This window comes from Stomoxys calcitrans, chromosome 2 (genome assembly GCF_963082655.1).
Source record: "Stomoxys calcitrans chromosome 2, idStoCalc2.1, whole genome shotgun sequence".
Lineage (NCBI taxonomy): Eukaryota > Metazoa > Arthropoda > Insecta > Diptera > Muscidae > Stomoxys > Stomoxys calcitrans.
In genome coordinates, this window is record NC_081553.1 from 107,397,981 (window position 1) to 107,410,858 (window position 12,878).

The window sequence follows — 12,878 nt, forward strand, 5'->3', positions numbered from 1 at the left end:
CCTGTAATGTCGGGCGTCGTAAGAAAATCCTTCCTGCCAAATTTCGAGGGAAATGATTAACAACTGACCATTTTATTGCTGAATTACTGCAAATCGGACGAACATATATATGGGAGCTATATCCGAATCTGAACCGATTTTTTCAAATTTCAGTAGGCTTCGTATCTAGGCCGAAAAACATCGGATTGGATGAAAATTGCGATTTGTAGTTTGTACACAAATTATTATGGACAGACGGACATAGCTAAATCGAATCAGAAAGAGATTCTGAGTTGATCGGTATACTTATCAATGGGTCTATCTCTCTTCCTTTTGGCTGTTACAAACTAATTCACTAATTTATAATACCCTGTACCACAGTAGTGGTGTAGGGTATAAAAACTAGCATGCCCCCATCCGCTTCGCTACTCATAACGCTAAAACCAATGACAAGGTGTAACTGTATTTCAATTTTAAGAGCTGTGGCTCAATTTTTTAAGGAAGTACCAATTTGTTCGTTCAAGTGCTTTAGCGTATGAACTTCAAAAAAATCTTCTAGTCGCCCGGTATATACTCTCAAGCTGCACCGGTATCCTAAATTTAAGAGCTCCCAGATCGATTTATATGGCAGCTATATCAGGTTGTACACCGATTTCGACCCTATAAAGCCCATTTGTTCGAAGTGATACCAAAACACCACGTGCAAAATTTCAGTCAAATCGGACGATAATTGCGCCCCCTAGAGGCTCAAGAAGTCAAGATCCAAGATTGGTTTATATGGGAGCTATATCAGATTTTGAACTGATTTGAACCATACTAAGCTCAGTTGTTGGAAGTGATGCCAAAACCTTACGTGCAAAATTACAGCCAATTCGGTTAAGAATTGCTCCCTTTAAAAACTCAAGAAGTCAAGGCCCAAGATCGGTTCATATGGCAGCTATATCAGGTTATGAACCGATTTGAACCATACTTTACACAGTTGTTGGAAGTGATACCAAAACACCACATGTCAAATCGGACGATAATTAAGCTCTCTAGAGGCTCAAGAAGTCAAGACCCAAGATCGGTTTATATGGCAGCTATATCAAAACATGAACCGCTTGTGTCCATTTATATTCCCATCTGACCTATACTAATAAAAAGTATTTGCGCAAAATTTCAAACGCCTAGCTTTACACCGTCGAAAGTTAGCGTGCTTTCGACGGACAGATGGACGGATCGTCAGGACGATCAAGAATATATATTGGTTATGGGGTCTAAGACTCATATTTCGAGGTGTTTCAAACAGAATGACGAAATTAGTATACCCCCATCCTATGGTGTAGGGTATAGTAATTTGTAAGCGTTGTTCGTTTGTAAGACGATTCATGGTTAAATTATAGACCAAGAACTGAAGATGCTTGACAAAACTCGAAACGAAGCCAGTGTTGTGAGAAAGATAATAGCTAAAAATTCACCCTTTAAATAAAAAATCTAATTGTGTTTCACAATTTTCACAGATGTTGCAAAATAGACTCGTAGTGAAAATGGGGAGTATCCCCAGATACTCCAAATTTTCGGTAGAGTATGTGGAGAGGTCGCCCCAATCACAAAAACACGCCAAGGGGATATATATTGGGTTTCCCAAAAAGTAATTGTCGGTAATATAGTAGTAATATAGTCGGCGTTGACAAATTTTTTCAATGGTTTGTGACTCTGTAATTGCATTCTTTCTTCTGTTTTATTTATTTATTTTTATTAAAAATGCATTTACTTTCTTTTAAAAAATCCGCAATTACTTTTTAGGCAACCCAATAGATCAATCACGACAATATGTGACTCAAATAAAAGGTGTTTAAGAGTATAAAATGAATCTGGTGTTCAGTTTTGGGGCCAAATGTCTGGGTGGATGCCCAACTCCCAAAACACCGCTTAAAACGGAAATATTAACCGCCCTTGGTAATACGGGGTACAAATCAAAGGCCTGCACAAGACCATGCATTTTTGTCTTCACGACACACTAACAGCCACAGAGTATTTGAACAACTGAAGTCTTCGTTTAAAAATGCAACATTGTATGAACCAATTGAAAGTGCAAGAAAGCCAACTCTTGCCCTATACACCTGCAAGAGAGCCATTGGCAAGAGTTGGGGGGTTTAGATTGCGCGTCATACATTGGGTATATACTGCAGTTGTCACACCGTTATTGCTATATGGTGTTGTGGTCTGGTGGACGGCACTTCAAAAGTCCACCTACTGTACAATAGTCAACCGGATCCAAAGGATGGCTTGTTTGTGCATCACAGACGCACTGAGGATCGACATCATCATTTGATGCACTGAATTTAATACTACATCGAATGCCTCCGGAAATTGAGGCTAGACAAAATGCTGCGATCACTGACGTGAGGCTATGGGAGCTTTCTCTTTGGTCATGTGGCGGCTGCGGACACTCTGTTATCGTTGACACAATGTCCGATGTGCCAGTCAGTGTGGATTTCTCCCTACCTGAGCCGCTTTTTGTTAAAAAAAAACTACTGTACCTCTATAGCAGATAGAACCAATTGGAACTACGATATCCCTGGTAATAGAAGTTATATAGAATTCTATACGGATGATTCCAAACTAGACGGTCAGGTAGGCTTTGGGATTTACTCTAAAGATCTTGTACTGGTCATATGGAAAAGGTTGCCCGACTACTACAGTGTGTATCAAGCGGAGATCCTTGCAATTAAGGAAATGGTGGAATGGCTAAGATATAGTGTCATAACGACGATTGGCATAAATATTTTCTCAGACAGCCAGGCAGCCATTAAATCCCTGAAGAATGTATTTCAGTCCGACTGTTGCAGATCTCTCAACGAAATGACTGAACAGTTCAAAATTCACACAGAAATATCCCAGGGAATTGTAACGCGGACGAGCTTAATTCAGATTTCAGTGAGTGAACTTTGTACAATGCATGTATTTGAGTACATTTTGCTTCAGGCAAAGTATTTTTCTTGACGTCTAGATTCGTAGTACGAAAATCGCACGAAGGCAACGTGGTTGATTTTACAATTTTTCACGACACTCTTTCATATGACTCAGCGTGCAGCAAGACATTTCTCATATATCACTTGAGCGGCGATGAACTCGAGATAAAAATACTACCAAGCACTAAATGGGGTTATTTTTCAAAATTATCTCAACAACAACTTGTGCGTTTTGCTCTGTCTTCAGTGTCCCGCTATTCAGTGACTTGGAATACAACAACATGTGGGTTCAGCGTTCTCGAGTTCTTCAGTGACTTGGAATACAACAACATGTGGGTTCAGCGTTCTCGAGTTCAGCAAAAAGTGTCACCAATGAAAGGTTTTGTTCAGGATTTTCGTGGCGAAATATCTGAGGGGTAGTCTCATCCCCAAAAACTAGTCCCAACAGGACACATTTACCGGCCATCAAAATATAATGCTCAAATGAAAGGTAATTGAGACTAAAGCACCAAACTTATATCACCTTTCATGGCCGAGCACAGTGGGATAGAAGCGAAAAAACTGAAAAAAATGCCACATGAGAATGGATAAGCATAATTCTTTGCAATTTGAAATGGTTGGCGCTGAGATGTTATCGAGATGTCAAATTTCAGGGCTCTAGATGGTCCAGGCGCCGCTTGCCATGGTCCTGAATTGATCACCTCGGCACATCGAAAAATTGCTCGGGCAGCCAAATCTTTATTTGTGGCCCGATTTCTACTATTTTTTGATGGATGGTGCTCCAAAAGTCCCTTTTGGTGTACGAATTCCAAAGTTTTTTTTGGATTCCAATCTTTGTCATGTTTGGAGAAGTATACAAATTTGAAACCCAATATTGTAGCCAAAATACTGAGTCTGCTCCATCCCACAAAAACGCACAAATGGAGGCCACCGTAACGTAGAGGTTAGCAAGTGCGCCTCTATGATGCAGAACGTTTAGGTTCGAATCATGGCGACAACAACACAAGAAATGTTCAGTGATGGTTATGCTGCCGACGTTTATGAGGAACTATGCCATTTGAAAACAAACAAAAGCGTGCTAAGTTAGGCCGGGTCGAATCTTATAAACCCTCCACCATGGATCGCGTTTATCAAGTTCTTTGCCCGGTATCGTTTTATGGGCAAACAAGGGAAGACGAATAAGAATTGCTATGCTATTGGAGCTATACCAACTTATGAACCGAATCAGACTATTTGGCACAAAAAAAAAATCGCCCTGTAGAGGCCCAAGAAATAAAATCAGGAGATCGGTTTATATGAGAACTATATCAGGTTTTGTACCGTTTCAGACTATATTTGGCACGTATCTTGAAGGCCATGTTTGGCACGTAAATTGAAGGTAAATAATATGGGAAGTTATTGTGCAAAATTTCAGCCAAATCAGACTAGAACTACGACCTCTAGGGGCTCAAGGAGTGCATTCGGGAGATCAGTTAATGTGGGAGCTATATCAGGTTATGGACTTATTCAGACCATATGTTAAAAGAGTCACTATCAACCAAATCGGATAGGAATTTCGCCCTGTAGGAGCTCGGAGCTCGGAAGATCTGTTTATATGAGAGCTATATCGAAATATGAACCAATATGGCCCATTAATAATCCCAACTGACCTACACTAAAAAAAAGTATTTGTGCAAAATTTCAAGCTTTTAGCTCTACTCTTTTGAAAGTTAGTGTTCTTTTCACAGACGGACAGAAGGAAGGGCATGGTCTGATTCGGTTCATAACCTGGTATAGCTCCAATAACAAAGCATGCACTTGAATTAGATCCATAACTACTCTACAAACTGCGATGGACTGTCTCCTTTATTCTCTGGTAGACTATTTCCATCAGCAAAATCGAATAATAAATGTAGCTTTTATGGACCTTAGACCCTATATCGACGGATCGGCCTATTAGGGGGCTATCTCAAGTTTTAGTTCGATATAGCCCATCTTCGAACTTAACCTGCTTATGGACAAAAAACGAATCTGTGCAAAGTTTCAGCTCAATATCTCTATTTGTAAAGACTGTAGCGTGATTTCAACAGACTGACGGACAGACGGACGAACATGTCTAGATCGTCTTAGATTTTATTTCGATGTGTTGCAAACGGAATGACAAAATGAATATACCCCCATCCTTGGGTGGTGGGTATACAAATATTGGCCGGCCGGACTAGTTGAGGAACATGCTCGTGAATAAGATCCAGAATTACTAGAATTCTACTATACAAACTACGATGGGCTGTCTCCTTTATTCTCTGGCTATTGTAGACTACTTCATATTTTTGGGTGAGAGATTAAACGCTACAAAAGGGATCTTCTTGATTAAGCAGCGTTGCAGGCGGGTCTGAATATAATTTACGAGGAAATGGTAGCGGAGGTAGGCGCTCAAGAACACAAATCGGAAGAATGGAGTCATTATTAAACACCATAGCCAACTTTCGTCCAAGTAGGTTAAAAATTGTGGCTCTATGCTGAAGAACGAAAGTCGAGAGATCGGTTCTCGCCATTGTTTGAACCCAGGTATTCAGTGTCATAGAAGGACACGGTAACCTCTGCGCTACTTTAGAGCACTTCTTTGCACTTCAAACAAGGTGAGAGTTTCTTCGGTACATTTTCTAACACTCATACCACATTTGGAAGACTTCTTGAAATACTAAACCTCAAATACCGGTTACTAGTGTCTTTATTTACCAAAAGGTTTATAGTGTCCCTCATAAATCCAAGAGGAATACCACATAATTTCTTACTTACCCATGCTGCCACTCCAGCGACTTTTGTCATAGCGATCGTTTATATGATATGGGTGATAAACGCTGTATTGTGGCTGAAAGTATTGGGGCTGCTGTTGAGGTTGTGTATCATAATGATGTTTTTGTTGTTGTTGATGCTGTTGTTTCTTCTGTTTTGCTCCTGACAATTCCAATTCCTGTTCTGCCGGAGGTCGAGGACGATGAGTTTTGCCACTAATCGAATAGACATGATGGGTGCGTATAAATTTATCATCAACCTGGAAGGCAACAAAAAAAAAGGAAAGATTACATTGACATTTAAGGTAGTAGCAGAAATACAGCATTATAAAGAACAAATATCCTAATTTTTCCAGCAACTTCTTGCTACTCTTATGTATTTCAAATATTTGCCATGTCAATATTTAAAGTTGTGCAAACTCACATCATGGCATTCATAAGTCTCAACAGTGTACAAATGATTTAAACTCTTCAAACCCTTTGCAGTACACATGATTGGTTATTGTTCACCATAAATTGTCCACATCATATTCGACATTGTGACGACCACATCGATCAGATTGTTTGAGCAAATAATTAAACAAACCCCCAGATATAATTGAGTTTTGATAGAGTGACGTGTTTGTTATCATTGTGTATTGTGTGGGTGTGCGTGGGCGTGTGCGTGTGTTCATAATCGAATTGTAATTAAACATTCCTACATGTGTAATTTAATTGTGTTTTTCTATTCAGGCCCACTATTTCAAAACCACATAACCCATTCCCATCATTGCACCAAGCCATTCACATTGTAATACAGACCATTTCAATAGATCCTTTAATTTTAAGCTATAAATGCTATGGGTATGTTACAGAAGTGTATTAGGATGTAATGTTCAAAGCTCAAAGTGAAGTATGGGTCAGTAGAGTTAACAGACAAATACTCTTTATCACCTTTACAAGAATTTATTATACCCTCCACCATAGGCATGGGGGTATACTAATTTCGTCATTCTGTTTGTAAATATTCGAAATATTCGTCTGAGACCCCATAAAGTATATACATTCTTGATAGCCTAGACATTTTATGTCGATCTAGCCATGTCCGTCTGTCTGTCCGTCCATCTGTCTGCCCGTCCGTCCGAAAGCGCGCTAACTTTCGAAGGAGTAAAGCTAACCGCTTGAAATTTTGCACAAATACTTCCTATTAGTGTAGGTCGGTTGGGATTGTGAATGGGCCATATCGGTCCATGTTTTGATATAGCTGCTATATAAACCGATCTTGGGTCTTGACTTCTTGAGCCTCTAGAGGGCGCAATTCTTATCCGATTTGAATGCAATTTTGCACGAATTATTTTGTTACGATATCCAATAACTGTGGCAAGTATGGTTCAATTCGGTCCATAACCTGATATAGCTGTCATATAAACCGATCTTGGGTCTTGACTTCTTGAGCCTCTAGAGGGCGCAATTCTTATCTGATTGGAAATTTTGCACGACGTGTTTTGTTATGATATCCAACAATTGTGACAAGTATTGTTCAAATCGGTGCATAACCTGATATAGCTGCCATATAAACCTATTTTGGTCTTGATTTCATGAGCCTCTAGAGGGCGCAATTCTTATCTGATTGGAATGAAATTTTGCACGACGTGTTTCGCTATGACTTCCAACAACTGCGCCAAGTATGGTTCAAATCGGTCATTAACCTGATATGGCTGCCACATAAACCGATCTGGAGACATGACTTCTTGAGCTTCTAGAGGGCGCAATTGCTATCCAATTTGCCTGAAATTTTGCATGACGTATTTTATTATGATATCCAACAACTGTGCTTAGTAAGGTTCAAATCGGTTCATAACCTGATATAGCTAACATATAAACCGATCTTGGGTCTTGACTTCTTCAGCCTCTAGAGGACGCAATTCTTATCTGATTGGAATGAAATTTTGCACGACGTGTTTCGCTATGACTTCCAACAACTGCGCCAAGTATGGTTAAAATCGGTCATTAACCTGACAAAGATGCCACGTAAACCGATCTTGGGTCTCGACTTCTTGAGCCTCTAGAGGACGCAATTCTTATCCGATTGGAATGAAATTTTGCACGAAGTATTTTTTTACGATATCCAACAACTGTGCCAAGTATACAACAAATCGGTCCATAACCTGATATAGCTGTCATATTATCCGATCTGGGGGCATGACTTCTTGAGCTTCTAGAGGGCGCAATTCCTATCCGATTTGCATGACGATTTTGCGTGACGTATTTTATTCTTACGTTCAACAACTGTGCTAAATAAGGTTCAAATCGGTTCATAGCCTGATATAGCTGCCATATAAACCGATCTGGGATCTTGACTTCTAGAGCCTCTAGAGGGCGCAATTCCTATCCGATTTACCTGAAAGTTTGTAAGACGGATCCTCTCATGATCATGAACATACGTGATTTTATGGTCTGAATCGGTCTTTAGCCTGATACTGCTCCCATATAAATGGATCTCTCTATTATACTGCTTGAGCCCCCAAAGGGCGCAATTCTTATTCGAATTGGCTGACATTTTACACAGGTCTCCAACATATAAATAAATTGTGGTCCGAACCGTATCATATATTGATATCGCAAATCTTTTCTTTTATCCCTTTTATACCCACCACCGAAGGATGGGGGTATATTCATTTTGTCATTCCGTTTGCAACACATCGAAATATCCATTTCCGACCCTATAAAGTATATATTGGGTTGCCCAAAAAGTAATTGGTGATTTTTTAAAAGAAAGTAAATGCATTTTTAATAAAACTTAGAATGAACATTAATCAAATATACTTTTTTACGCTTTTTTTCTATAGCAAGCTAAAAGTAACAGCTGATAGCTGACAGAAGAAAGAATGCAATTACAGAGTCACAAGCTGTGAAAAAATTTGTCGACGCCGACTATATGAAAAATCCGCAATTACTTTTTGGGCAACCCAATATATTCTTGATCAGCGTAAAAATCTAAGACGATCTAGACATGTCCGTCCGTCTGTCCGTCTGTCTGTTGAAATCACGCTACAGTCTTCAAAAAGCAGGTTAAGTTCGAAGATGGGCTAAATCGGACTATATCTTGATATAGCCCCCATATAGACCGATCCGCCGATTTAGGGTCTTAGACCCATAAAAGCCACATTTATGATCCGATTTAGCTGAAATTTGGTGCAGTGAGTTGTATTAAGCTTTTCGACATTCTTCGTCAATTTGACCCAGATCGGTCTAGATTTGGATATAGCTGCCATATAGACCGATCCTCCGATTTAGGGTCTTAGGCCCATAAAAGCCACATTAATTATCCGATTTTGCTGAAATTTGGGAAAGTGAGATGTGTTAGACCCTTCAACATCCTTCGTCAATTTGGCCCAGATTGGTCCAGATTTGGATATACTGCCATTTAGACCGATCCTCCGATTTAGGGTCTTAGGCCCAAAAGAGCCACATTTAGTATCCGATTTTGATGAAATTTGTAACAGTGAGTTGTGTCAAGCCCTTCGACTTCCTTCGTAAATATGGTCCAGATGGGTCGAGATTCGGAATGAAAGGTGGTTTACATATATACCCGAGGTGGTGGGTATCCAAAGTTCGGCCCGGCCGAACTTAACGCCGTTTTACTTGTTTTTGCTTAAGAAGAGATGCCGGGAAAAGAACTCGACAAATGCGATCCATGGTGGAGGGTATATAATATTCTGCCAGGCCGAACTTAGCACGCTTTTACTTGTCTAAGATTTAAGGTCTTGTGTCCGTAATAGGCATATTGCTTATCCGATTTCAAATAAATTTTAAATTTCGTATCCTTGTCTTATGTGCTACAGTTAGGACCATATTTAGAAAGATTTGAGAGGTGCATTTTTTATTTTTAAGAAGTTTGCGACACCAAGTATTCTGAGATAACCTTACCAATGCGACAATTGACAATATTTAAGTTTAACTGCCAAATAGGCCGATCTGCCATAGGTATTGGACACATTAAAGGTGTATTTACTTCCCGATGTAGTACTGAAAACTTGTGCTCTTAGTTCAATTATTGTCCAAAAATTTACATATTTACAAAATTAACATAAAACAGCAATGAAACGTTATCAAAAGGAAATTATCTTACAATGCAGAAAGTAATAATTTCAGGACTAGTGACCTGTCTGTGGGTCACTAGTCCTCGAGACTTAGCAACTATTTCCAGCGTTGGTTTTCCCCTCCTAACGCTATCAATGTGTGATTGTTTGATGCGGTTTATGGTTCAGCGGAGTCATTGGACCTTACTTTTTCGAAAATGAAGTTGGATCAACAGTTACGGTGATTGGATTGCGCTATGGGTATTGATCTGGACAATATTAACTTTCAACAAGACGACGCTCCGTGTCACGCAAGCAACGAAACCATTGCTCTTTAACTGGTCAAGTGTCCTGGCCGTGTTAATTTTAGATGACACTAGCTGACACGGGCCCGCTCCGCAGCGCCTTCTTTTACCTTATATGGAACAAAAGTTTCCTTGGAATATTTATTTTCGGCAATTAAAGAGCTTTTAGTGAAATACCATGCAAACTTGACTAACAGTTTGACAATATAAGTGCCTTTATCTGAATCCCACATGATCTTTATTGGTCTACGAATTTAAGTTTTGATGTAAGGTATACTCCACTCTTAAAGTACTTCATTTCAGCCCGATATTCTCATGATGTCGGACTTAGGGGTGTTTTTGGGGGAGAGGTGGTCCCCCAGATACTTGGTCCTGAAAAACTATCAGCATCGAGCTCTTCTCTCAAATACCAATTATTTAAACCCCATATTGCCATTGGCTTAAGAGGAGTTTACAGGATGAGGCGTCCTCCAACCACATGGCCCCAAAATATGTTATAAAATTCGTTTTCTAATCTCAAATACCTTTCATTTGAGCCACATATTGGCATGGTCGATAAATATTTTTCCTTTGGGGGTGTTTTGGGAAAGGGGTCATGCCCTAAATACATGGTCCTACATTTGATATCAAATTCGTATTCTACTCCCTAATAATTTTATTTGAGCCCCATATTGCGATGATCAGTAAAAAAATTGCTGTTTGTGGGGTATTTTGGGAAAGGGGTAGACACACAGGAAATTGGTACCGAAAGTGGGTAAAAATTCTTGCTCTACCCCCCAATACCTTTTATTTAAGCTCCACATTGACATGGTCGGCAAATATTCCCGATTTGGGGGTGTTTTGGGGATTGGGGTGGTCCCCCAAACACTAAGCCCGGAAAATATATCAGCAACGTGCTCTATTCTCATATATCTATATATCATTTATTTGAACACCATATTGCCATAGGCCTCAAAATTGGATATCAAGTTCGTTTTCTAATCTCATTTAAACTCCTTATCGCAAAAGTCAGCAAATATGTCCGGTTTGGGGTATTGGCCCTAAAAACTATGAATATTTAGTTCCACTCTCTTTAAGACCCGAATTGTCTAGCAAATACGTCCTAATTGGGGGTTGGTGGGACGTCCGCTAGACAGTAGGCCCCTAATGTTGATATCAGTTATGTGGTCCCACTCCCACATACCTTTAATTTGAGCCCCATATTTCCATAGTCGGCAAACATCACCGGTTTGGGGGGTGTTTTTTTGGGATGGGCGGCCACTCAGTGAGTTGGCCTTGAACATATATATCGGATTCGTGTTCCACTTTAAAAACCCTCTTATTTGAGCCTCATATTGCAATAGTCAGCAAATATTTACTATTTGGGTGGTGTTGTGGGGGTGGGGTGCCCCCATTGATACTTTTCCCGAATATTGATATGAAATTCGTGCTTTACTCCCAAAGACCTTTCATTTGAGCTCCATATTGCTATGGTCGCAAATTTGTCCCCTTTGGGGCATGCTTTTGGTGAAAGGGGGCCCCCCAAACACTTGGTCCCATATTTGGATATGAGATTCGTATTCTACACTCAAATACCTTTTATTTAAGCTCCATATTCTCATGGTCAGTAAATAAGTCCTGTTTGGGGGTGTTTTGGGGTTTGGGTGGTGTTGTGGGGTTGGGGTGGTCCCATAAACACTTTTCCCGAATATTGATATCAGATTTGTGCTTTACTCCCAAAGTCCTTTCATTTGAGCCCCATGTGGCTATGGTCGTAAATGTGTCCCCTTTGGGGGAGGTTTTTGGGGAAAGGCGGCCCACCAAACACTTGGTCTCATATTTGAATATCAGATTCTAATTCTCCACTCAAATAACTTTTATTTAAGCCCCATATTCCCATGGTCAGTAAATAAGTCCTGTTTGGGGACCCCCAGAATCATGGTCCCACATTTGGATATCAGATTCGTATTCTACTCGCAAGTACCTTTCATTTGAGTCCCATATTGCCATGGTCGGTAAATATTTCCGATTTAGGGGTGTTTTGGGGCTTGGGGTGGTCCCCCGTAGTACTTGGGCCGACAATTGGATATCGGATACGTTTTCTTATCCTAAATACCTTTCATTTGAGGGCCATATTGCCGTGATTATTCTAAATATATGTTTGGTAGGTTTTAGGGTGGGGCAGCCCCCCTAGGTACCCCATCCGAAATTTGGATACCGATTTTTTTTAGGGTAATATATGAGAGAACACAAAATTTCGCTTAAATCGCACCACCCATCTCCCTATCTCCGAGATCTGGCGTTTCTGAAAATTAGGGTAAGGGGGAGGGTCCGCTCCCCCTTCAGATATCAAAAAATGTAGTACCCTATTTTCACCACGGGGTCATTATGCACCATTTTTAAAAATGCATTTACTTTCTTTTAAAAAATCCGCAATTACTTTTTGGGCAACCCCATATATATAAGATTATCACAATTGGCCACCGAAATCTTTTGGTTTAACACTTTGCGACTTTTTTATTTCCGGCCACGTGAAAGATAAGGTGTACACCAACAGCCCAGTGTTTATTTAAGACATAGGGCAGCCACTTTCCGATTTGGTTATGTAAAATTTCATGATAAGTATATGGTCCTGTGAGAAGTTTTCCCTATTCCTTAATGGAATGTTCATGGGCAAATTTGCAATTTTGGAACCTGGTCCTGTAAGAGTGGACCCAAACAATGTAATTTTCCTTTGAATCACCTTTCGTTTGTGATATTTAGATGCTAATGTTCATTTAACTTAAATTGAAAATAAAAACATTGCTATTAACTATACCTTCCCCC

At 39.9% G+C, this 12,878-nt stretch overlaps 1 protein-coding gene across 4 annotated transcripts in view; it reads right to left on the bottom strand.

Annotated features, from left to right (window-relative positions):
* Nucleotides 1-12,878, bottom strand: part of LOC106084618 (uncharacterized) — a 464,287-nt gene that overhangs the window by 125,089 nt on the left and 326,320 nt on the right. For all 4 annotated transcript variants that reach the window (XR_001220845.2, XM_013248441.2, XM_013248439.2 and 1 more), the window contains one exon: nucleotides 5,712-5,967. Coding sequence is in view for 3 of the 4 variants with exons in the window: in XM_013248441.2 (XP_013103895.2) it covers nucleotides 5,712-5,967 (256 nt within the window). In the remaining variant the exon portion in view is untranslated. The remainder of the gene's footprint in view (nucleotides 1-5,711; nucleotides 5,968-12,878) is intronic.